The 26,893-nt window shown below is 36.0% G+C and overlaps 1 protein-coding gene across 1 annotated transcript in view; it reads left to right on the top strand.

The window, feature by feature from the left end:
- ASCC3 (activating signal cointegrator 1 complex subunit 3) overlaps positions 1 to 26,893 on the top strand; it is a 251,696-nt gene that overhangs the window by 21,262 nt on the left and 203,541 nt on the right. Inside the window, exons 5-8 of the mRNA XM_062489907.1 lie at positions 19,223 to 19,343; positions 22,098 to 22,305; positions 23,033 to 23,174; positions 23,726 to 23,851. Coding sequence (XP_062345891.1) covers positions 19,223 to 19,343; positions 22,098 to 22,305; positions 23,033 to 23,174; positions 23,726 to 23,851 — 597 coding nt within the window. The remainder of the gene's footprint in view (positions 1 to 19,222; positions 19,344 to 22,097; positions 22,306 to 23,032; positions 23,175 to 23,725; positions 23,852 to 26,893) is intronic.

Raw genomic sequence — 26,893 nt, 5'->3', positions numbered from 1 at the left:
TAAAGTCTAGTAAAGTGAAATGACAGCTGCACACTTTTCACAGCGTGTCAGGTTTTGTTGGTGAGCATATGTATTTTGTTGATGGTAATGATACGGTAACAACATCATTACTTAAAAACAAGAAGAAAAAGCCAATGGCCAACTACAGAGTTTGGCCAATAACTGTTGTGTTTTTTTATTTGTATATTTGATTAAAACTTTGTATTCAGTGCATTTCTCAATTTGAGCCCTCAGTGTCTAATATCTGATGAATGAAGAAGCTATCTGAGAGCATTTTATCACTTTTGACATCTAGCACCTCCCAGGGTAACTAGGAAGAAGTTGGAAGAGTTTAGGCCCTCTGATTAGACCATGCTATTCTTAGAGGACATGTGTCTTTCTTCTGTGAACTCTTGTCTAGTTCATGTGCAAAATTTTTCTGATTTTTTTTTTTTTGAAAATACCTGTCTTTATTTTTACACTAAGGCAGAAGTACATTATTCCTTTATCAAACAAAACAGGAAGATATTTACTGTAGAGATAAAATAACTAGGGGGGAAAAAGGAGATGCAATCAGAATTAAGATCTTATTAATACATTATCCATTATGAAAAAGTTGTGCATTTTATTCTTCTTGGGAGAAGGCAAGAACTTTGCCCAAATAAAATTAAGAATATTAATGTCATTTGGCAAATTGGATTAAGTGGTGTTTCTCAGAAAAAAATCACTTTACATGCTGTATAAATGACTAGAAGAATACTAGGCTAAGATTTGAAACAGAATTGTTTCAAGAAAACTACATTATAAGCAGTAGTTTGAGTATTATATGATAGTAAATATATTTACTTATCTCTATATATGATACATTAATTGCCCACTTAAAAGCCCAGGCACAAGGCTTCTTTTGTCTGCTTTATAGCTGTGACTGTTTTCAGCTCTCTGCATTAAAAGGTTAGCATATACATACTATGGCATGCAGGGCTTCTATCAGTAAATGCAATCCAGCTGCATTTCAGACTGTCACGGCATGAAGCAAACATCGGTTTTTTGTTTCATTTCTAAAAATAATTCAGTATTCGTGACTCCTATTGAAAATATGAGATATGTTTTCTTCCTTGTTGTCATAAGCACATGAGAATAGTCAGGTAGTAAAAACTACAGTAAGAGACCAAAAGGTAGCAATGTGGAATTTGAAGGCTCTCAATCCTTCCTTCAAGGCTGGAAAACATTAATTTCAAATGATAGTAGACCTGAAATCAGAAAAATACAAGTTGTGGAATATAGGTTTTTTATTATGAAAAAAAAGAGGTCATGAATTGTGCAGCACACCTTCCTGAATGTATTCCTTATTAGTTCAATCCAGTAATATGCTCTTAATTAGAGCTGAAAGGTTCTGAACTTCAGGTTACTGAAATCAAGTTCTTTTCATACTTGCTTCAGAATGGAAGTTAATAGATTATTTTGTTTTTTCATTAAATAGGATTTTTTTTCCAGTGTGTTGTTTGTGTCTCTGAATGTTTGTGGCCTCTGAATGCTTGATGTAGCAACAGATTTTTAGACAGTTTTCCCCGGTCTCTTCCAAGTGGACCTCTGTTGCCTCTCAGGCTTCTGCCTGTAAGTTTTCTTTAGCTGCATTTGTCACTGGTAGCAAGATAAAGATCTGTTTTTCCTCCACGAGTTCATCTACATTGCTACGGTTGCCTTACCTTAATCCCACCACAAGTGTCTGCCAATATGCTTTGTTGGTTGAACCTGTAGATGCTCATGGGATCAAGAACAAGGGACGCTCAACTAATTTGTCAATTCAATGAACTGGCAGGAAGCTCCTCTGTGTCTGCCATCAGCCTTTTTGCAAAAGTACAGGAGAGTAAAGGAAAGAAAAATCTGTTTAAGCTTTCACAGGATCTAGAAGGCATCTTTTCTCTCAGTGATACAGTATCTTAAACTGAGGAAGACTCATTAAAAAAAAGAATGTTGGAAAATTTGTCCCAACTTCTCCCCTGAAGACTGCTTCAGTGTCTTCTTGACTGGGTGTTTAAAAAGAACCCTTGTTTTCTGCTTTTTGGCTTTATTCAGGGGTGGTTTTATGATCACTTTTCCTGTGCTGTGATATAATTGTCCTTTTTTTTTTTTTTTTCAAAGTAGTTTTAAAAATGAACACCAAAGAACTGTGCTTATAACTTCCTTTCCAGATGATTCTATGCCTTTTAAATGCCACCTTTCCCTTCATATACTCTTCAGGAAGTTCACTGCCAACTTTTAATTCTTCTGTTAATGCTCATCTTCACAAGTTTAAGAAGTGCTCATGTGGAAGTCCAGATGTGAGACAACTGCTATTTATTAATTTTCTGTGATGAAATATTAGACCAAATGATTTTCATGAGTATGCCCATGCTTTGTTTATGCCATTTGCCAGTTACCTGAATGTCTTTTTGATTCTTTCCCAACTTATCTCCAATCATATGTGTATTTTCTTATACACTGTGTTATTGCCCTTGTCGATGTGTGATCCCTGGCCTACAATTTCATGTCAGCTTCTGAAGATTTATGAAATACTACATTGCACTCAAGGTGTGTTAACAGTGAACTCTGAATTTGGTTCTTACCTTCAATGTGATCATTTTTATATCCATGCTCTTTTCTCTTTAACCACTTTATCTGTATATCCAAAATAATGTTTTAACTGTAGAAAAAAAAAATTAATTTTAAAATTGAACCAAAGTAAAATATTGTTAGTAACTTTGAAGAGTCAAAATTTTCCTTTCAAAAGGGAAATTTCTACTGCAGTAAGGGACTGAGATAGTCAAGTCAGCTGGTCCATGGAGCTCAAAATGGAAAACAAGCCTGGACACCTGCAAAGGAAAATACACTGAAATGATTTCCTGCTGAGGGACATGAGCCAATAAATAGATTCATAGAACACTACATTGGAATGACTGATTTTTCTCATTGTGAAAAATATTCTTCTTGAGTCCGGTAAAAATCTTTCCAGCATTAAATTGTGCCTATTTCCCTGTCCTTTCCATGGGAATCCTTCTAAATAGGATTCTTGCATCTTCTGTGCAAGGTACCCTTTGAGTTCTAGAACACAGTGATGAGATCTCCCCTAAGCCTTCATTTCTCAAGGCTGTGCAAACCAGTTCTCACAGCCTTTTCTCACATGGCAGACTTCCCAGTCCTTATATCACATTTGTGGCCTTTCTCCTGACTCTCTTCAGCCTGCCCACATCTTTTTAATATAGAAGGGACCAAATGGGACTGTGTTCTAGGCGTGGCATGGCAAGCCCTGAGTAGAGTGGGAAATTGACTTCATTTTCTGTGCTGGTAATGCCCTTGTGATGCCACCCATCATGCTGTTGGCTTCTTTGCCACAGCACCACAATGTTCAGTCATTGAGCCTGTTGTTCACCTGGACCCCTAGCTCCACTTCTACAGGTCTGCTCCCCAGATGGATACATCCCAGCCTGTGCTGCACGCCTGCACTATACTTGTCCTTGCTGAATTTAGTAAAATTCTTGGATTTCAGTGTGTTTTCTTGATACTTGAAAGTTAAGTTGCATTTCATAAACTGTGTATCCTTTAGCCTGCAGCAGTGATACTTTGTTTTAAAAAACGCTTCCTGTCTAAACCAAAACACAGTGGACAGATTTGGCAATAGGAGTAGCAGCCTTTCACTGCAGCTTGCAAGTGAGAGGGCACATCAGTCACACTGAACTTGGACTGGTTGGTGTTGTTAGTTCTGATCAGAATGGCACCCAAAGAGCTTGACAGACAATGGATAATGTTTTTATGGCCCTTCAAGTACAGTTGATCATTTTTTCCCAGAAAGCTTTTTACCTTTAAATATTGAGTAGCATGTTTTTTTAAAAAACCAATGGGTTGATAAAGGTGTTAAGACCCCTTAAAATTTCCTGCATAATGTTCACTGTTATGTTTGCTGGATGTTTTGCAGTGGAAACTCTGCTTGTTTCACAGTGCTTGGAAGGAAGATTTTATGTTGTAAGGCTGGGTAAATGCCACCTTCCCCTACCATGATTGTGTTTCAAAAAACTGCACAGTTCTTAGATTGCATCACTTACTTACCTGATGCTGTCCCCTCTTATTTGAACAATACACATACACATTCTGAATGCGAAAAAGTTTTAATTAAAAAAGTGTTGATGTTTCATTTCACATGGTAGTCTGATCATGTAAACGTGTGTCTAGGCTGACTTTGATCAGTACTCGCCTCTTAACCTGGAGAATGTATGGATTCCCATATCTTTTCACTTCATTACTGATAGTATTTTATTCAGAGGTATACTTGGTTCAGTTTGGTTATGAAATAGACAACAAATACAAAACAAAAGCTATGAAAACTATCTGTAGTTAAAATTTAAATATTAGACTTTCTTCATTAATATCACACTCTTATGCTTTTCATTGGCTTGGCTTTGGGCAGTAGGATGAACAAATAAAATCTAAAAAGTGTAGAGTGGTGTCCAATGGGGGCATACTAGACTGAGGCCAGCAAAGGGCCACTGGGATGATGGCATCTGACATATAAGACGAAACTGAGGATGCTGGGGTTTCTCAGCCTGGAGAAGAGAAGTCTTGAGAACCTGATCAGACCTGGTGGTGAGGGCATGGTGGGAATGGAGCCAGCCTTGTCTTGGTGATACCCAATGGCAAAACTAGGGACAGTGGACAGAAATGGCATTACAGGATATTCCAGGTAAGCATAAACTTTGGTGTCAAGATGGTTCAGACATAGGAACAGTTTGCTCAAGAGGATATGGAACCTACCATCCAGGAGACTAGATACTAATTTCCAGAGATTTCTTCTAACTTCAGCCATTCAATGATTCTGTCATTTCAAATAATAAAATAGGGGTAATTGGAGAAAATTTGTATATTTATACCTAATTCCATATTCGTTTAAGTCTTCATTTCCCCCAGATGAATTTCATGCCAAAAAATTAATCTCTTACCCTAAATGTTTGCGTTTGTTTAAATGAAAAGCTTCTTGTTTTGTAACAAGCTTGCTACTAATGTAGAATCTCATAATAAGCAAGTGGAGTGTGCCTCTTTAAGTACTTACATTTTAACCTTATGTGTAACTTAATTAATGAATTATGGTATACAGGAAATAAATAGTCCCTGTGTTGCAAGTAATCTCAATTAGGTTTTAAAGTGACCTCAATTTTAGATGTGTTAATTCGGTCTCCTAAATTAAGTATCTATCTAAATAACAGACATTTGTTGTCCAGAAAAATAATTATTTTAGTTTCTTACATTAAACAGGAATCTGTAATGGTCATTATTCTTATAAGAGAAAATTACATAAAGTCTTAATTCATGTGACTAAATTTCTAATACTCTTTAAAAGCTTGACATTATTTATATGAATATTTAATTTTTTTTTCTATGTGTAAGCTAAGACAAATGAAAGACTCCGAGATGACACTGAAATGCAGTTCAATAAGGAGCGTATTTTAGAGCTCATAAGGCAAACCAGCTACATAATCATTTTTCAATTCCTACAGACTGCACACACTTATTCACTCCTTCAGGTAAATGAATGGAAGAGCTTATACAACATTGCACAACGTCACAAGCATTTTGTTTTAGAATAAAACTTGGGAAGCATGTATAGATTTTGTTTCCTGCTAGTGGCTTAGGGGACTTGTCAGTAGCAAACACTGCAGATGGTGTTCTCTCTTTACATCTTTTTTCACTGCTTTCCAGTTAACATTTGCACATAAAAACTTTATGTTCTAACTATTAGTATCCAAAAATCTGAAGACAAAAAATACTTAGAAATACTTAGCTTACATTTCCAAACCTGAATTCAGTTAATTAATTCTCAGGTCTGTATTGAGAGCTATTCCCTGAGTAGTCTAAATATATAATTTATATTAAGAGCTCTGAGCTCTTCACAATTCATCTTACAGCATGGACTGTGAAAAGTACTTCAGCATTTCATTTTTTTGCAGACAAGTCTTTTCCTTCAGATGCTAGTTTTGAGATCATTCATCTGACATGCTGCACAGACTCCAACAGAAGTGCTTTCAAGAAACAGGCTTCACTGTCTGTGCACAATGCAATTGGTTCTGACTTAATATTTGCCTAATACTGTTGGTTGGCTCAGAGGGCAAGTGGAGCTTGTTTGCGTGTTCTGTGAGCCATTTCTCTAGTTACAAGCTGACCTTCACCATCAAAAAAGTGCAGTGTGCAGGTGTGAAAGTAGATGTTTTCTTTGCTTTTCTTAAGCAAAATCGAACCTCAAGTGTCAGCTTCTTGCTACTTTGTAGAATGCCAAGTTTTGGACTTTGCAAAGGCTTGGCTCCTTCAAATGCTCTGATGTTGGAAACTCAGTTTTACCTGTCAGTAACTCAGCACATCAGTGTAATTGTGTATGCTTCATTGCTCCCAGAGGGTTATCTGTTCCCTGTCAAAGCCAAAGCTTGGCTTTTCTGCTGCTCCTCTCTTCAGGCATAGGACTCCCAGCCACAGCTTCTCTAACTCATCTGAAGCAGAACCAAAGGGGCTCTGAGACCCCGGCATAAGGCTGCTATTTTCCCTGCACAGTTTTCATTAAGTCACTATTAGGGAAATAAAGTCAACTTTGATGTCAAAATGAAATTTGGCAGAACTTGAGGACAATATAAGTAGAGTTGATATATAATTTTTAGAAAATTTAGAGGGAAGCACCGTCTGAAATACAATAAATAGTGTTATATACTGAAGCATAAGTAAACAGTGCATTTTGTTAAGGAATGAGAAAATTAAATTGGCCAGAAACTGAAGTCAGTGGTGAAATGGCTGATGTGATTGTCCAAAGTGTAAGAAATAGGAAAATATCATCTAAGTTAAAATAATAATTATTTTCATGTGAGAGCAAAGGCAAAAACCCTGGGATAAAATACAAGCATCATTAAAATCAGTCGGAGATTTTTTTCCTTGATTTCAGAAGGTGTTTTTGTTTACTACTTGTACTAGTCCGTGCTTACCTTTAACTTATTTTACAGAGGTGATTTCTGAACCTAGCTGGTGTTATACAACCACAGCAAACAAAAACAGCAGTGTTACAAAATAGGATTGCACTAACACGTGGTTCTACATTGCTTGGGAAAATTTTGCCACTTAGAAGATGTTATGGTGCTGTGGCATTTTTATGAGATTTTCCCACAGAGAAACTGGGTATCTAGTTACACACTGGCTGTTTAGTAAAAATGGTAAAGAGTAGTTAATCTGCTGAATTTTACACTGTTAATAAAATAGTCTTGAAAAAACTGATATAAGCAGGTGTAGTAATAACTACATAAACCATTTAATAAACACTGAATACTCATGTGAACAGAGAATAGTCATACAGGAAGTTTTTTCTTCAAAAGACAAAACAGATTTGGGGAGTTTGTAAAAAAAACTTTTCCTTCAGTTTGGACCATAAACAATTTTTTAAATGAGATATCAAAATTATTAAGGAAATATAAAAGATGTTACGAAACAGCTTTCCAATTTGCATTAATTTGGGGAAGATCTTGGATATTTGATGTTAAAACTAAGTGTCTCATGTATTTCTGTCATGGTGCAGAAGTTCTCTAGGCTTCTAAACTTAACATGTTAATGCGGGGCTGAAGCTAGGTATGAGCTCTGCAAAAATGCAAAAAAGCATTCTGTGCTTCAGAATCTGATACTACTTGTACTTTACTTCTATTGAATACAGTATGAATGCTGCACATTGTATTGATAGCTATATATTACTATCTGTATTACTCAGCAATGTTTATTGAAGACCTCAGTTTGTGAAGATTAGATTTATGGATGCTTTCTTTAAGAATGGCAAAAAATTGTGGTACTTGATTTTGTCATGTAGAAGTCATGATTAAATCTTTCTGTATGCTCATGTTAAGTTCATTAGAGGACAAAACAGAACTGTGGAAAAGATCTGAGTGGAATTTACAAGTGGAGTTCTAGAATGAGGAGTCTACTGACACTCCTTGCTCTAAGTAATCAAATGTTAAATAACTTGACATGCTACTTAAATTGTCATTCTTTAAAAAAATACAGATGCTGAAAATATAAAAATATTCATCCAGCTATCTAGATACTTACACTAAAAGCCCCAAAAAATGAGAAGCACAATTTTTTGTCACAGAACATATTTTAAAGACATCAGCATTTTAATGTTTATATCACATTGTAAAGACTTTAAAGGTCTTCATTGTAAGCACTGCCAGATACTTTCATTATTACAACTACATTTTTCAGTTGATATTAAGTGGAGAATGTGTTAATATAGAATGCTTACTGATAGAGAAGGCAGTTTCAGGAGATGACTTCATTTTTACTGTATATAGAAGGTGCTGCAATAATTGGAAAAGGGCTCACAGGAGGTCCATCATATGTGAAATAAAGCACGGAAAACTGAGGAAATGTGAAATAAAGCATGGAAATAAAGCATGTGAAATAGAGCATGGGAAACTGAGGAAATGAAGTATGAAAAAAAATTGCCAGTCTGATGAAAAGAAGTAGCAGTAATACAAACATACTTAGTCTGGGATGAGTGCATCAGTGGACTGTGGCTTGCAGGAAAAGGCACTCAGAAGGAGGGAGGGAGGGAGAAACAGACTGGCAACATAAAACAAATGTATCATGAACACTCAGTTATCTTAGCAAGGAGCAATCTCACCAAGAGTGCCAGTTAACTTTCAGATTCCAGGGAAGTTGGTTTCCAGTTCTAGCACAACTTTTGCAGTAACTAAAAACTGTGCATGAGAATCAGTTCTCAGAACTGTTAAACCCAGAGCAATTGTCTACTTGTCTAATATCCTTCAGGATGCTGTAAGATAACTAATTGCTCCACTGGGACATAGCTGTTCAGTTGCTGATAAGGGCTTTAAGCAGCTACTGAGAATCAGAAGTTGATTAGTATTTTTTCAATAAATATTCAATTGCCAGTTTTTTGCTAGACTACTAGTGCTCTTTAGTAATGGAAATTTTCACAAGTTGTATTGATGTGTCCCTGTATGGTACATGCTTTCCGCTGCTGATTCTACTTCTTCATTATTACTGAACCACAGTTCACTGGGTACTTTGTTTTTGCAGTATTGAATGAAGTCTGAAATGATAGTTACAATTTTATCTGAAAATCATATAAGGCACCTCAAAAGTTATAAACGGCTTATTTTTTGAAAGAAATGAAGTATTTACTTGATTTCCAGAAATGTTCATCATTTGCTGCTGGAAAAGAACTCTTCAGCCAGCCCTTACTGTGGTTGTTACTAATCATGATTGTGAAGTTAGCGCTAAACTTATCTAGGATCCTTGTCTGAATATTTACAGGTGATTATGAAACTCCATCTTAGGTATCAGAGATAAGAGACTTATAAGAAAACATGGAAGAGCAAAATGCAGTAGTTTTTTTTAAGTATCTGAAGCGTAGTGAAGAAAAGGAAGTGCTCATAGCCAAAGCAATTTTTAAAATAGTATTTTGTAATACTTTCTATTCTGTCATGATTTGTCTATGTTCTTCCTGAAGTCACCTAGAATTTCATCCCCAAACCTCTCTGAAAGCAATGTGCCTTCTCTTTTCTCTTCGGACAATTCAGATTTTTGCCAAGGAACATTCCTGAGGTCCGACTAAATTTCTGTTGCAATTGTATTCCTTTCATGTAACTGTTTACTAAATTGTTATGTTTGTCTCTTAATAACTCTTCACACACAAGTTTCCTATAGAAAATGATACACAGTAGAAAATTCAAGCTGTTCTTCTAATTATTTCCTAGCCAAAATCAATAAGGAAGTGGAATAGCTCTTGTTGTGAGGCTCCTTTGAGAGAACATTTCCAAAAGCTACAGTTCAACATTCATTTTGACTTAAAACAAAGTAATTTAAATGTTCATTGCTATGTGTATGCAACACTACATGAAAACTTCGCATATAATAATATATTGATGGACCTTAATCTCAGTTTTTCTTAATGTACCATGAAATTATGACATTAGCTTTTACTTTTGTGTGTGTGTACCCTCGCATGACATATGATATTTTGATGTCAAAGCAACTTGTATCATAAAGCATGTTTGGTTTTAAGTGTCAAAGTGGCACTTCCTTTTGTTCAGTATAATGACTTTCTAGCCCTAAGAAATTAACATATCATAAAGCTTATTCCCCATTGCCTCGTTCATAAAAGCAGTATCCATTTAGGGAAAGTACAGGTATATGTGGATCACCCCTGTGGTGTTTTATCTTTATCTGATCATCAAAGCTTCTAACTTGGCATGAGACTGGCTTTTCAAGCTCGTATTTTCTTTGTAATTTTATTAAAATTACCAAGAGTTTTATATCCAGACAATAGAAAGCTTGGGTCTCATTATTCTTGACCATAGAGCTTATCTTCTCCCCTTTCATGTAGAGAAAATAATCCTTATTTTGGATATATTTTGCCCCTTTTTCAGTTGTGGACTTCATTTGTTTAAATCCAGAAGTATACAGCTTTGTTGTTGTCCAAGGACTGTTGAAACCCCACAGACGATAGGAAACTTTTTCTTTTTATGAAAACAGAACCATGCTGTCTACCTTCATAAAAAACCCAATTGAAAGGCATTTGAGTGCTGTTTTTTAGGGATGGAACTTAAGAAATGATGAAAGAGTTACAGAGAGAGCCAAGAAATGGTAGGTTTAATCCTGGTACTGAGAGCTGTTCACTGTCCTTCCTGTCAATAACGTTTCCTCTTTCCTGTCAGCTCTTTACTTCAGTTTTGTACTGAGAGAAGGCATGTTTTATCTTTGTGCCAGTATGAGGCTTGATCTATTAGTGATACCTTTTGAATCAGTTTCAATATATTATTAAACTTAATGAGATCTTTTTTTAGAGAAAGCCAGTCTGTAGCTGATGGAACTTTTCCCTTTTTATTTTCTTTGATGCCGAATTCTTCTCACATCCACCTGGATACATAAGGAAATATGAGTTCTGCAAGAAATGCAGTCAGATGGCACCTGAAGCATTAAGGTTCTCTTATTAACTAGGCACAAAATCACTTTCCTCCAAATCATTTTATAGAAGACGGGGAGGGGGAAAACCCACAAAGAAATCCCCAGCCCACAGCTGCTCGATCTGTGGAAGTGGCAGGGGCAGGTTTCCTGCAGGGCTGGTTTCTGTTAAGCCGTGCCTGCCGCAGCGCGAGCGCTGCAGCTTTGCTGGCTGAGTGAGAGTTTGTGCTGGTGCTCACTGGTACGTGCCAGTGGCACTGTGCTCCTGCTGCTGCAGCCTCCCAGGGAATAAGGGCAGGAGGCACAAAGAGCAGTCATTCAAGTCTGTCTCCACTACTGGACCTGAACACTTCTGTCTCTCTGTCAAAACTGGAAGTTACTGAGGAGGCTTAATGCTTGTTAGTTCACACACTGCTAAATGCACAGTGATGTGGTAGCCCTGGTTTCCTTGGAAAGCTAGGCTTTAAAATAATCTTCCATCTTCTGAATTCCTTTTTTTTTTTTTCCCTGCACTCTCCTAAAACAATATAAAATGCTGTTTCAGGCCACAGCTTGCCTTGTTTTCTTCTCGCCCACTCGTGTGTGTCTGCCCACGGTGCTGGAGTTCACAGCCTGGGGTTGGTGGTCATAGTTCTTTTTCCTGGGTAGCTCTGCTGGGTCCAGCAGAGGATGTCAAAATTGACTTGACTACCCTAATTGGGATAAAACTAGCTTCCAGTAGTAGAGTCTCTTGCTGCTCTTCATCATTTGCCTCTCTTAAGCAACATAAACCAACTCCTTGGCTTGCTGGTATTTTGTTTTACTTTGTCAGTAATCACATTGGGATAGTGGATCCACACTCAGCTAAATCCTCCTCCTGAAATGAGCAGATTAGGGAATTGCTGTCCTTTGAGATAACCTGGAGGGTTTTGCCTTTTGCAGAATAGAATTCTGTGCTAACCACTGCTATTTTAGAAGTTTTTTAAATCCTCATCCCTAAAAAAAAATCAAATTGATTCTGATCCAGAAATCACTTCCATAAATGTATGTTTTCTGCTGGGTAATGTCAGAATTCCTTGCCCTCGTATCTGCAGGTAAGAAAAATTGCAAATGCAGTGGTTATCTAGTTTCAAGTTGTTTTTTTTTTAAATGTCAAAAATAATTAACAGCTTACCCCAGCATACTTCTGAAGGTAAACATTAGTTTAAGGAATCATATAACAGTGAGGTCTTCTGCATTTTGATTTGTCTTCAGGGTTTCCTTTTCGTAAGGCGAGTCAGTAGTCTGCTGTTTCTAGCTGCTGTTTGACATTATTTCTGTTTGCCAAAGTCTTCAGGCTAAATAGGCTGGTGGAAGTTGCCTTGTAGCTATGTATTTGAAATTTTCAAAATAAATGTGTCTGTCTAACTTTCTAATTAGTCTCTGGTAAAATATTGATGATGGTGGTGATGATCTCTCCAGCCTACTTATTTTCACATAAAAATATTGAGAAAATTTGCTAAGATTTGTGATTTTGTTCTTGTCTCTTTTTCAGATATGGCAGGCAGTTTAAGTGGGGATTTGCACAACGAGCTGGAGAAAGATTTTAATCAAATTCAAATTATGCTGTGACAGATTGTGCTATTTTTTTATTATGAGACATATAGCAATGAATTATATTTAATCAAAACTGATAGTCAAATAAATAGGTTTAGGCCTATTAAGCAATATTTACATACTCTTTCAATCTGATACTCTGGCTTTTTAAGTCTTGTTATAAGAAAAACACATTTTTCCTCCTGTAAGTGATCAGTTTCAGTATTTTAGCTATAGATTTCAATCTGATTTAAAAGGAGCCTTGAACCTGTAGGCTGAGTCTTATAAGACATTTGTTTTGATGTTTTAATACTTCTTTTGAAGTTATCCTTGCTTTGATTCATATATTTTTACTAGTGTAAATACTAGTTGGAGTAAAATTGTATAGTCATCTGTGGATACAGAAATACATAAAAATAGAGCATAATCCAAATATGCAGAGGAGAGATGGTGTTAAAAAGAGTAATTGGCCAAGTCTTTGTGGTACTTGTACTCCTGGACTAAAAATGCGTCCAATAATAAAGACCAGATTTCCATTAGGTTTTGTTGGACTGCAAATGCAGTAATGGGAAAAGTAAACAAAAGTTGAATGTTGAGTAAGAATTTATTACAACTTCATTATCTTTGTGCAGATGACTTTCCCAAAGACAATGTTATATGAAAATTTTTCCATCAGCTTCTTTACTCAACCTTCTTTCATTGTATAACTAAAATTCCAAGTTTTTGTTGGGGAAATTCCTGGAATTTTGCTACTTTTTAAAAATCTGCCTATTTCTAAATTTTTATTTAGTTTTTTGTTTTCTTCTAATTGCAAACTCATAGTAAAATCCAAAAATTTCAAGCTAACTAATTCACAGGCAGGCCTTTAAGACGTCTCTAATAACGAGTAACTTCATTCATCCTATCCAAGCAGGTGTTTAATCCCACTGGGGTATTCCTTCTTCCTTAGAATATTGGCTTGTTCTGCCTTATCTGATTCCTGTGCTCAGTGAGATTGCAAGAGTCCTTCAGCCTCTGTCTCGAGGAATAGCTGTCAGAAAAGCATTGTGCACACACATAGGTTATCAACATCTTGTCTTAAGAGGGCTTGAAGTGTCTGGTTACTGTTCTGTTTGTTGTGAGACTGGTACAGTTAAGCTGAGCTTGCTTAGACTCTGCTGAGTCTCCTAGGTGGTTTGTAGGGTTGGAAGATCATTTCTGTATAGGTGGACTAAATGTAAAGGGTGTTTTATTCAAAAAAGCCAGACTTTTAAAAAATAGAAGCAGATCTGAGAGCTGAAATATTTTCTTACACACCTAGTACCTGTTATTAATAAGAATGGTAAAAAATCATGCTTTATCTTTTTTGTCTCATTTTAATCGATCTCTAAGAAACATGAAAAGAAAAAAACATCTGAGATTTGTTTTTAAACCAACTGTTCTTCTATAGTCTGTAGTTTTTAGAGGATGACAGTTTCTCACTTTTCAGTACAGTAGCAATTAACAATCAGCATATATATTATACCCATGAAGTTTGTGTTAAATTTTTCATATTAAAAAAACCCCTCTATCCTCAATGTCCTTGTTTTCATTGTTGAATCTTTTTAAGCAGTATACTAGGTACTGTATCCATACAGCTTTTCCAATAAGTCTGTAGCCCAAGAAAAATGTTCAATTTACCCCATATTTTCTATTAAATGAAGCAATCATTTCAGTTCCTTCAAAGCTACTAGAACAGAAGAAACTTGAGATCTTGCTATGGTGATTAGTATTCCACAGCTGAAAACTGAATATTGTGCCTTCTAAAGCAATATAATTTGCAAACAAGCTACAAAACGCAGGGATAGCAATTAATTGTGTGGGTGGGACTCTGTAACCAAGACCTCCTGTAAGGATATAAAAGTAAAGAGATGCACAGGGCAACCATTGGTTGGCTGAATTTGGGGTTGTTTCATTGCTGTAGAGCAGTACTAAGACTCAAGCAAGGTACAAGGACTGTTCATAGTCTAATTTGGTGTGCACTTGTAAAACAAAATATTTTCTGAGATTTATAGGGTTCTTTCCCACCTCAAGAAGGATGTAGAAGTCAAGAAAATGCCCTTGTGATGGCAGATAGTTTATGATGTCAAAGTATTACTCACAGTTCCATGCCTCATATTTGAGGACCTCCAAAGCTCCTTGTAACTTATACTTTATAGAATTGAAAAGAGAATGGTACCTATTTAACATTCAGAGTAAAATCTCATTCCAGTCTTGAACATAAAGATGTACTTTTTTACAGCTGAGCCTTATTTGAAAAAATTTGCTATGTCATGTGCCTCATTGGGGTTCAATTCCTTTCTGGTAACTCCAGCAGATAGGCTGCTGTCTATATGTAAGACTCTTGTCTGCCTCCTTGCCTTTTCCATGGAGCTAGCATATGTTCAGGAGAAATCATTTGCATGGGGACCTTGCCTCACCTTTCTAAAGCAATACGACACATCCTGTCCTTCTGTTCCTAAATTGACTACTCAATATGCTTTCTTCCAGATATTAAGAACATAAAATTAAATGTAAAAATCACTCAAACAAGTATCAGTGACAATATATCTCACTCATCTATGTCTTTATGATTACGGAGTAGTAGCTGAAGTTATGTGGCACCTTTGTTAGCGAAGGCAATCAGGATTGCCTTTTGGGCACCATCTATTACTGACTTCAAGGAGTGTTAACAATTTGGCTGGGGTTCAAGAAACTGCCAGTTGACACACAGACTCTCCATCTGTTGACCACTGTCTAGCTTATCTCATTATAACTTAATAGAAAGTCAACTATGAATATTCAGCAGATTCCTTTGCCCACTGTCAGGGTCTTGGGCATTGATTTTTCAGGCTAGAATATATAGTAACCTATCAAATCTGAAGTGCTAGTGCCTACCCTGTTGGACTGGGTTTACATGGCCAAGCCTTTGTAGTAGGGGGTGCTTCAAGGGTGGCTTCTGTGAGAAGCTGCTAGAAGCTTCTCCAATGTCTGGCAGCTCCAAAGATGGATGTGCTGTGGATCAAGGCTGGGCCAGATGGAAGTGGTGGTAATGCCTCTTTGATAACAGATATAGCTAACAAGATGAAAAGTTATCATGCAGTTAGCTCCTGGCAGAGGACCTGCAGGACCTGCAGACCCATGGAGAGAGAAGCCCATACTGGAGCAGATTTCCTGGTAGGACCTGTGGCCCTGTGGGGAAGCCAGGTAAGAGCAGCCTGTCCTTGAAAGACTGCACCCTGTGGAAGAGTGACCCCATATTGTAGCAGTTTGAGGGGACTGTTTCCTGTGAGATGGACTAACACTGGAGAAGTTCAAGGAGCTGTCTCTCCTTGGAGGGACCCCAGGGTGCAGCAGGGGAAGGACTCCCCTCCCTGAGCAGGGGGAGAAACCGCCGGCGATGAACTGACCATAACCCCATTCCCTGTCTCCCTGCACCACGGCAGGAGGAGGGAAAGCTGGGAAGGAGAGAGGGATGGGGGGGAAGGTATTTTTAAGGGCTTATTTTGCTTCTGTTTATCCTGCTCTGATTTTGATAGCAATAAACCTCCTTCATGGACATGTTTTCATAAGAGTTAAAAAATGATAAAGTACAGGATTATACTTTGAAACAACAGCATTCTGTAATAGTTATTGGCACTTTAATTAGAAGGCAATTAATCACTCCTACGGTATGAAAAATATAAATATTAATAATATTTTGGCCTTGCAAGTTCTCAAGTTCAGTTATTTCTGTTTTTTGCAAACCTTTTCTAACATTGACGGTATTGCTACCGTCCATGGTAGGTGGTAATAGATCTTACTCTGTAACTTGCTCTTTGTCTCTCAGTACTTCTACTTGGTTTAACTCTTAACCATTGTTTTCCACCCATGAGCTCTGGCAGGCTTCTGGTGAGCATGGGAGACATATTGTCTATAAGAACAGGTCATTGCTTCTGGTCTTCTGTATTCTTTTGCTTTCCCCCCTCATTCTTTAGCAATGAACTTAGTCTGTCTTAGCTGTTTAAAATGTCCTGAAAACCTCATTTTTATTCAGGCAGCAGCAAAATTGATTAGGTGACCAAGACAGCTCTCAAACTGTTGGTAGCAAATGAATATCTGTCCATCCATCAAGAAGGCAAAATGGAGTAACTTTCACCACACATGTGTTGCAGAGTCTGGCATGTAGTATTGCATGGGTTTTGTTCTCTCTGACTGGTAGGATGTCTGGAGAGCAGGATGTCAAATTTCACCGTGGTGCTCTTCCATTGAGCCTCTGTCTCACTGGGACTGGAATTTTTGCTCCATGATGTCTGACTGTGGAGTACAATGCACTGTATAACATCACTGCTTCTTTGTGGGGCTCTGCTATTCTAACTGGGTAAAAAGTGTGATATGGATGTTTTTTGTTTCATAATATATTGGGAAAACAGGAGGAAAAAAACATTGTCCTGTTCAAAAAAAACCAGGGTGTTATCTACTCGCCCAGCAAATCCCATCTTTTCTGGCTGATGCTTTTCTAGATTGTTCTTAACTTCCAGTGAGAGAGATATTTTGGAATCATGTGCAGAAATAGAGATCTACGTTGGATGTTTTAGGGCTAGTGTGTTACTTGTCTTCTGATGGTGATGGTGGTGACGTGAATTTGAGTTTGGGGGTTTTGGAGGAGCAACATGCTGAGTCTGAATGTGCTTACATTGTGTCTGCTGCCTTGATGAGAAATTAGTATTTGAGCCCAGATCTGGTTGAATTGAAAGAATTTCATTTCCCAGTGTTGCTGCTATTCCACAGTCAACAAATCATTAGCAAAGTCGAGACAAGTTTGTGCTCAGTTGTTTATACAATTAAGCTATTTCAAGTACATTTCTTTTCTTGTTGCTTCTGTGATTATTTTTCCCACCCTGTCTTAAGCATTTGCCCCTGGAAAATACTTACTCAAATTTACCAGTACTAAATTGCCACTTTCTTTTGAAATGTAAAAACAAAGTCATCTTATACCTTTAGATAATATTAGTTAAAATATGTATAAAATGATGAAAAGTGGCAGTAAATAGCTATGGAAAATAGAAGAATGAATGATCAGTGTTAGTGAAGGCTGTATAAAGGGAAATCCATCATAGCTTGAGATCCCTGACAGCAGAATTGATGTCTAACCAGCCTGTCCTATATTTTTGTAGTTTGTTAATTTTGAAAATCTTCTATTTATACATTTATTGTATTCTCCTATTTTACTTTTTCTGGAGACTGCTCCAGTTTGCCATCACTGATTACACTTATGAAAGAAGTACAGGTCTTAATACCTTTCAGCTGTTAGCTCATGGTCTCTGGAAACTGCACCATGACTGTACTAATTTGCACAAACCTTATGTTTTCCAAGAAACCCCTGAGGGCCTGGAGTAACACTTTTTTTTTCCCCCCCTTATTTTTAAATGACAGCTTGTATTGTGAAGTACAGATTGGCCTGGAAAAAGAGGACATTAATTTAATGCCATTGGCACTGTTTAGAATTTTGCAAATACATGAAGAGGCAACATAAAGTTGTTTCAAGGTGCTCCTCAAGGGCAGTAGTCATAGAGTGCCATAGAAAAACTCTTTGTTAAGGATTTGGCAAATTAAATATAGAAGAGTAAGAGACCTTTCTTTCCTTTTATGGTTAGAACAGAAATACTTGAATCCTACATTGCCAAACTTTCTCTTTTTCTCTTACTATTTCATAGCACATCACATCAAAGTACATTATACATTTTATTCTTACCAGATTCCTGAAGTTATATGGATAATACTAGATGAAAATTCAAAAAGCACTAAGGAGAAACTGTCCTGTTTTCTTTTTGGAAGAAAAAAATGGAGAAAAAATTGTTTTGAGCAGTATTAAAAACCAAAAATGGGTTTTGAGTAACTTACTGCTTATTGTAATGCTTTGATTTTTTTTTGACATAATAATTATAGATAAGATAGAGAAGAAAGTGCTTTTAATGTTTTGGGTGGATTTTTTTTTTCCGTTAAAAGCCAGTATTATGTGGAAAATGGAACCTTAAATAGGGAACTATGTTTACCTAACCTGATGCAAGAGAATCATTTGAGTAAGAAAATCATTGGGCCGAAATATCACTTACTGGTACAGAATTGTCTTCTGGTGTACATCACTTTCATTATGTGTTCGAATTACACACAGGATTATATGTACAAGACTGAAGTCATTGCTAGTGTCATCTTAACTGTTTCTTCATATTCCTGCTGTACTCCACATCTATGATTTTTATCTTTTTTTGTAGGATGAGCTGGTGAAAGTGCAGTAGGCTACACTCTTCATGACTATAAAGGGAGTAACTTCCTACATACCTGACTTTCATGAGAAAGCATTGGTTCTCTTGATTCATCTGCATAGATTATGGAGATGTAAATTTGCATATTATGTAAATAACCATAAAGACATGTACAGTTTAGTCTTTAGAAGAGTTAATTTTTTTACAAGAATTCCAAGAGAAAGTCAGTTTTACTTAATAGGCAAAATTAACAGATTTTTAAATATTTCCAACTGAAAACTTTCTGTGTTTCTCCCTTTTTGTAATAGAGAACCTTTTATACCTTTTGGGTTTAATTACTGGGAGCTGAAATTCATTAATTTGTTAGATATTGTCAACAGATATGATGTTTCCAATGATGGAAATATTGCAGTCCTATTTATAAATTTATGTGCATTTGGATATGACTTATGATTTTATTTTCTTTGTAGTTATTTGAACTGTTAGGCCCTGAAGGTTTTGAACTCATAGAGAAACTCCTACAGAACAGATCTCTGATTCTGCAAAGATCTTTGACTTGTCCAAATGATAACAGGTTCCAGGCTCTCCAAGGTAAGCTACTACAAAATCTTTTTTCCAAATCAGATAAAAAGTAATTTTCTAACTGTTCTATTTCCATCAGTAGTACTCTCCATGTGTAATTAAGAAACAAGCAAAAAATCCCAGGAGGCAAGGGGGGAATGTATTCCTGGGCTTAAACAAAGAAAGTCTGATTATACAGAAGAAACACATGCAAATTGCATATATTTATTTATCAACTGCCTGTGGGCTTGTGCAGATTTTGAATATATTAATAGTTGCACTTTTCCTGTTTTAATGGTTATTTTCTGGAAATAATCTGATCTTCTATTATTCTTCATTTGCTTTCCTGCTTCCTATCTACTTTATATTATCATCTAATGTAGGACTTGGGGAAAAAAAAGCACTGTAACAAACACTTCAGAAAATAATAAAGTCAAGCTTAAGCATGAATAAGTGAGAGAGGGGATAAAAGGGATTCAGGTTTTGTATTGTCATTTTTGCTTTTATAAGTTAATTTGTCTGCACTGAGTAATTATTTTAAAAGAAGTTTTACAGATCATTGTTTTAAAACAAGTTTTATTACTTTCTTTGACAAAAAGAAATCTGGTAGCCTATGGGTTGTGACTTGGGATAAATCTTACATGGACATAGCACCATGCAGGCCATTTGTGTTCACTGAATATGGAGTTAGAAAAATGTGAATAGAGACAGTAATAGTGGACTCATGTATCTCCACAATAATTTTAAAATGCAAACGACCCCTTTTTAATGTTTGTCTTCAATGAAATGTTACATAAGCAAGTGTTTAGGAGTTCATCTCTTACTGTGCTAGTGATTAGTCTAAACTCATGAGAACAACTGTTAGTTTTGCCTGTTTGTTATTTCAAAGATGAATGTCTTGCTGTATGACAAGGCTTTCTGTCCTGGTAGTTTTCCCTCTTAGGTAATCAAATAAGAAATTAAAATACATTCAGTAGAGATTGAATTAATACATTTTTCTCCTATGTATTGAGTTTAGTTACAGGAGGATTTTCTTCTCACTTAGCAGAATTAGTGTTTTAGAAGCTTTTATGAAATTATTCTTCATTATGCCATCAGTAAAATCTATCATGGTAATTTCTGCTAGAATGTGGAGGAAGAATATTTTCAATGTTATGTTTTTCAGACAATAGAAGAGTGTAACTGATTTTTATGCTTTTTTCACTGATGAGAGAATCCTTCTTTAACTGTGGTAAAAAAGTCAGTGATCTTCAGGCTATCTTCTCTGGGACTGAAGATGTTCTTGGCCCTGAGTTCAGTCTTTTAATTTTTGTAAGGTCTTCTTTTTCTTTTTAAGTTGATCAGAATAGTATTTGTAAGGGGGAGCTCTTACCTTTCCAGAATTTCACTTGGGGAAGGGACTAATTTCTGTCTGCAGAAGTTTAGTCAACTTTAAGTAATTTGTGCCTTTAAAAAATTGGCACAAGTCAAGAAACTGTCCATGTACTGCATTTTTGCACCATGCTGTGTTATTTGACTATTTCTTATGTAATTTACTTCTGTGGCAGTAAAGGTGATTGTTGTGCTTATCAGACAAATCAAGTAACATTTCTTTGCCCTGATGTGTTCAGCCTGAATTAAATTTGGTCAGGAAATTGCATCCATTGTTGTCCCCTTTTAATACGAGAGAGAGAGAGTTAAAGCTGCAGACATGATGGAATTAATGTGGACATTTTGACAGTCTATTAGAATTTTTTCAATGCTCTTTAACAAGTTATTGTTGCCTTATCCAGTATGCATGCTGTGAGATGTGGGAGTTTCACTGTTGCTGTAGGTGAAAACTAAGCAGCACAAATTGTTCAAAATGTCAGTCAAGTGGGTTTATTTGGTAAAAAAAGGTTTTCAAGTTTTTCACTTCAGAGTTTGGCTACAGAAGTACATATGAAACATAACTGAGTTAAATATTTAATATTCAGTTACACTTATATAAACTAATAATCTGTTTGCAGAATTTTGAAACGTATAAAACCACCAATATTGTTAAAATGAAAACAAAATAAATCTCTTCCAGGTTGTTGTATATAAAAAATTTGGTTGTGTCTGGGGTTTTGTCTAGTACTGATCTCAGAAAGGTGAATGTAACTGAGATTTTTTGGGTTCCCTGCTCCCCTAGATTTATTGTTTACTGTTACTGTTCTGTGGTTCTGATTCTTCTTGGTAATCCTGCTGCTTATCAACATAAAAAGAGTCCTTGTGATTGCACAGAGTAGGATAGATTTTTCTCTCTCGTTCCAGGAAATTGCATTGTGAGTATGCTTTCAATAAAATCATGTTCTCTAGTATATATACACTAATTCTTATGTGAAGAGGCTGTTTAAAGAAAAGTATATCACCCTCTTTAATCTGTTGTCACCATCCAGCTTATCAGTGCATGTATGTAACAGCAGTGATAAGAGGCAAAGTGGCATTTCCACTCTAGATGAAGTTATTACAAACACAGAAAACAAAAAATGTCCTTCCTTTTGCTGCTAGTCCACCCCCTGGCTTTGGGATTAAGTGTATTTTAAATGTCCTGTCTTTAGGATATTACCTGGTGGTACTTCCAGATGTCTTGAGGCCAACTGCTGCACAGTGTACATAACGCCCAACTATTTTTAAACTCACAATACACTACCACACGTACACACAAACCCTCCAAAACAAGCATGAAACCAAACATCAAAACCCCAAACCTTTAGAATGAAACTGGGGAAAAAAGATGGAATCCAGTACTTATGGAGATGCATGCCTGTTATCATATTGCAGAACAGTGCAAGAAGTTTATAGGAGAAAATGCTAAGCCAAATTATGGTTGTCAAGTCACAATTCAGTCTGAACAAGAAAAGCTGTTAATGAAACAATATCGTCGAGAAGAAAAACGAAATGCCAGAAAAGAAAAACAATCTGGGGAAGATGGAGAAGTTTCTGGAGAAGGACAAATGTCCTTTGATCCCAAAGAGCTGCGGATGCAAAGGTAATAAATTCCAAAAGTTGTGAAATGTGTCTCTTTTAATTGCTACTTCAACATACCATAACACTTTGTTTACTTTTAGTTCCGTGATTAGGGGATTCTGACTTCAAGTCACGTTTTATTACAAGAGTAGAATTTTTTTTTAATATGAAAACCTAATTTCAGGAAAGAAAGCAGTGATTTCCTTAATGAGAATCTTCTTGATCTCATCTATGTGGGCTGGAATTGCAGATTAGTGGGGTAGGCTACCTTTCTTAGTTCCTGTATGCACACTACTTGCTTAGGATTTATGAAGTCTGTACTAAATCTATCAGAACTATCTTTCTTTTTCTCTCTCAAGATTAATGGGTACTATTTTCCAAGTTGTCAGCTAGAAGGTAGTGGGAGGAGTAGAGGAGGGAGAGGATTAGGAGCAAATAAACTGTTGTATATTGTATTGAGAAAAATATAGTGAGACTGGTATCTTAACTGTGAAATCATGTTGCTGTGTTGCTTAAAATGAGTCAAAACTGCTTTTAGGAAAGCCTTGCGCTTACTGGACTTTGCTTCTGAATTTTATCTGAACTATGTGTTTTAAGGTTTTAGTCTAACTAGTGCCAGCAAGTAATACTGTAAAATTTTTTTTCTTTAATTTCCTCAACTCTTGCTCTGACTTTAATGTACTATGCTCAGTTTTTGTGATGGCAGCCTGAAAGGGTCAGAATTACTGCAGGTATTTTTCTGCTCACAGAGAACTAGCACTTCTGAATGCTCGAAGTATGCCAGTCCTAGGTAGACAGAGAGAGATAAGCATCGAAAAAATTCATTATCCACATGTCTATGATTCCCGAGCTGAAGCTATGAAAACATCAGCATTCATTGGGGGTGCAAAGGTATGTTGGTGCATGACCCTTCTTGAACAGTGCATCTTTCCCAATGAGTAATGTGCAGCAGGGTTCCTTTTTATTCCTTAGTCGCCTCCTTCTCAGAATCCAGTGTATGAAGCAGTGCTTCTTTGCAGAGGGTTTTAGATGCTTTGATATATTCTATTTTTCTTTCAACTCTGGAAGAAATAATCTCCTTTTCAACTGATGTATTTGCTTTTATTTCTAGGGTCATTTCAATTCTTAAAATACTATTTTTCTGTCTTTTTGATACTTTTGAATTGACTTCAACAAAATAAATTCTTTATGAAATTCTAACGGACTCTGAAATTTAATAAAACAGAGTTATCTTTTTTGGGGTTTTGGGACTATTTTCTGAGTAGTAAAACTGATTCTTTTCATTTGGGGGGTTCGGTGCTATGTATAAAATGAATGAGTGAGATTTGCTTTTGGTTTGGTTTCATTTTTTTGAAGGAAAGTGATAAAGCATTGTTCACTTATACATAGTGGCACTTTCTTTTTTCATACTTTTAATTAATTTTCCTGTGATACATTTTTAGGTGGCCTTACCAGAGTCAGTTCAGCGAGAAAACAATAAAATGTATGAAGAGGTGAAGATCCCTCATAGTGAACCAATGCCTATTGGTATTGAAGAGAAAATTGTTTATATTAAAGATTTAGATGAGGTGAGTATACTGTTTCAAAGATATTAAATTAGTTTTTACTTTGTATTACCAAAATTTAACTGGAAATATTGCCAGTTTTTCCAGTGTTATGTGATAGGTAAATGCAGACAGTTAATTTCTTCACTACTAATTTGAAGAATATTTATTGGGGAACATAGTTCAGTGAAATAATCCCTTTCATGCTGACTGAGATTCAAGGAATTTCTGATCTGAACTACTTGTTCAGAAGTTGCAGTTCTCAATTCCTTTGGCATTGCATTTTCAGTTATTTATGGTTTGGAGATGTGATCTGAATCACTGAAATGAAAGTATTATAGTGATTCTGTTCTCTTCTGAAGATCACAGGAGAAAGTGAGCCTGATCTTCCATACCTTGACCTGTACAGGTTGGCTTCTGACTGCACAGCACTATTCTGCACCAGTCTTACTGTCTGATGCAGTTCAGGGGTGTTGAATGTGGTGTTGTACATGGTATGGCATGCAAAGTCATCTCAAAATGCTTTGATGAGAGAAAGCAGAGGGCAGAGAGGAAAAATGCACGTAAAACAAATGTTAACATTTCAACTTCGACTGATTTTAAATGGTGAAAAAGCTGAGGTAAGGGAACTAAATTTCTTGTTACTTATTTACAGTGTAGAACTTGCAGTAGCCCATCACAGGTACCTTTTTATTCTTAGTTGTATATGTCAAATCTGTTGAAAAGTGGAAGATTTGGTATTGATTTGAACAGACATAAAAAGCAAACTCTGTGTACAGAGAAGGTTTTCTGTCTCTTAGACAGCAGCATATGTCTACAGCACATAACATGGATACATTTGTTCCACCTTTTTCTCTCTGGGAAAGCATATATTCTCATTTATGCGGAGCACTTTATTGAGACTGTGAGTAAAGACTGTCTTACGTAAAGATTTAACTCTTTCAAAACAGAAGACAGTTATAGAATCTGAATCTATTCTTTTCTGCTTAGGTTACAGTACCTAATGCTGTGGTTATGAATGGACTGACAGCTCTTAACAAGATTGAAAAATACAGCCACTGCAGCTATTGCCGTTTTATATGACAATATTCATCATGACAGCTTTTTGCAAAATAAAGTCTTTTTCCTAAGCTAAATACTACCTAGTAATCTGTAAGCTTTTTGCAAGAGGTACCAATATTTCAAAAGGGGTTTCAGAAAAAATATGGTTCAGACAGAGAAATATCTACCTGAAATGAGCAGTTTGCAGATTTTTTCACTTATAATATTTAAAATAAATGTTTAAAAATTCATCAGTTATGCAAATTTAATAGGTAATTATCTTTTGTAGGCTGTGTATCAAGAGGTCTGCTTTTCACTTTTACAGTGAAATTTTGAAATAGAAACAATCTTCTTTAAAACTTTATTCTTTGATATGATTCTTATTACATGAGATCAAATAGAAGTGTCAACAACAAATATAATTTTGATTGTTTGAGCATGCATGTATGTAATTCCTGCCCCCAAGTTAAGTATTGATTTGCCACAACAGATGACAAATTTATGAGGTTTATCGAGTTTGTTGACTTCTCAGCTTCTTGATTTCACCAATGAGACTCATAGATTTGAAATTTGTTAAATAGAAATTTTTTATCAAGGAGCTAAAAGAGGCTGGAATTGCCAATGCATAAGTTAAGACATACTTTGTCAAGATGTATCTTTATTAGAGCAAAATTCTCTATTCTGTTTTCTCTGCATGGCTGTTTTAAATCTTTAAGCTCAGAAACACCTTGGTTGGTGTTTCAAACTTTTGCCAATTAAACTGGAGTCAGTTTAGAGCGCATGAAGATTTTCTGACAATATGTTTTATTTTTTTATTAACTAGTGTAAGAAAAAGCAGAAAAATAAGGATTTTCAGGTGTTTCCCTAGCATATATAGGTGCTCATAAAATAGCTGTATTGTATCTCTGTATAGATACATTTGCAGGATTATCTAAAATTTGAGTAGGTGGGCAAGGAGTAGAGATGACAAGTAAATATAACTAGATATTTCATGACTAGGAACTTCTGAAGGTATCATGAGGAAGTTGACAGTTCTGCTGCTATTGGCTACTGTGAGGTGCCATTAGTGGTAGGGTTTTGATGTAAGGCATTTAGTCTAGACGTAAAAATAATCAGCCTGTTTAACAAGTCAATATACATGCAACCCATAATCCGCAGGGGAAAAAAGGCACAGAACAATCAAGCCATTTATTGTTGCTGGGGTTTTGAGTGTTAGATACTGAGCTTTATAAGCACTTGCTATTCTCTGGGAAAATCCTGGTGGTATTAAAAATGATAAATATTCTTCTTCCTTTTCTTTTTAGTCTGCATGTTTTCATTTGCATGAAAATAATTTTAAGAATTCTCTATCTGTTTCTCATGAGCTATGTGGTTTTGATCACATTGTCAGAAGTTTGGGGAGAGTATTTGACTTTGTAACATTTATTGCAGCACATACCATTGCATTTCGTCTTTGAACCTCCTAAGGTCAGAACTGAGTTCATGAGGAGTTTATTTATATTTTGAAGTGTTGGCCAGAAGTTAAAGCTCTGCATCATATAAGTTGGAAGTAATCTTGCATTTTAAAATGATATAAAGTATTAGTTAAGATATAGATGTTCTTATTTCCTGTAAACACAGGTTGAGAAGAGATGAGCGAAATGTATTCTTCTAGAACACTAAATCTAACAAACCTCATGTTAACCATATTTTAAACCTGTCTGTTCCTCCTTTTTAATAGTTTCTTTGGCGGTTGTTTAAGGCAGACTGGCAAAACCTCTACAAACCGATGCCAAAGGCAGCAGCAATGCCTTAAACCAGGACAGATATCAACACAGGGCTCTTTTTTATAGAATTGGCAGTGTAGCCAGGATGCATCTGCCACTGCACTTCAAGGGTGAAGAAATAACATGTTTAAGCTAGTTTTAGTACTATATTATCTGAACTCTTACGGCTGGTATTTTCGAAGTAAATATTTAGTTTATTTAGGGCCTCCTTGCAAAGGGTCAGAGCTTTCCTAAAAAGTTTATGACTTTATAATTAGTG

Source organism: Cinclus cinclus, chromosome 3 (assembly GCF_963662255.1).
Source record: "Cinclus cinclus chromosome 3, bCinCin1.1, whole genome shotgun sequence".
Classification (NCBI taxonomy): domain Eukaryota; kingdom Metazoa; phylum Chordata; class Aves; order Passeriformes; family Cinclidae; genus Cinclus; species Cinclus cinclus.
This window is presented reverse-complemented; position numbering and strand designations above follow the sequence as displayed.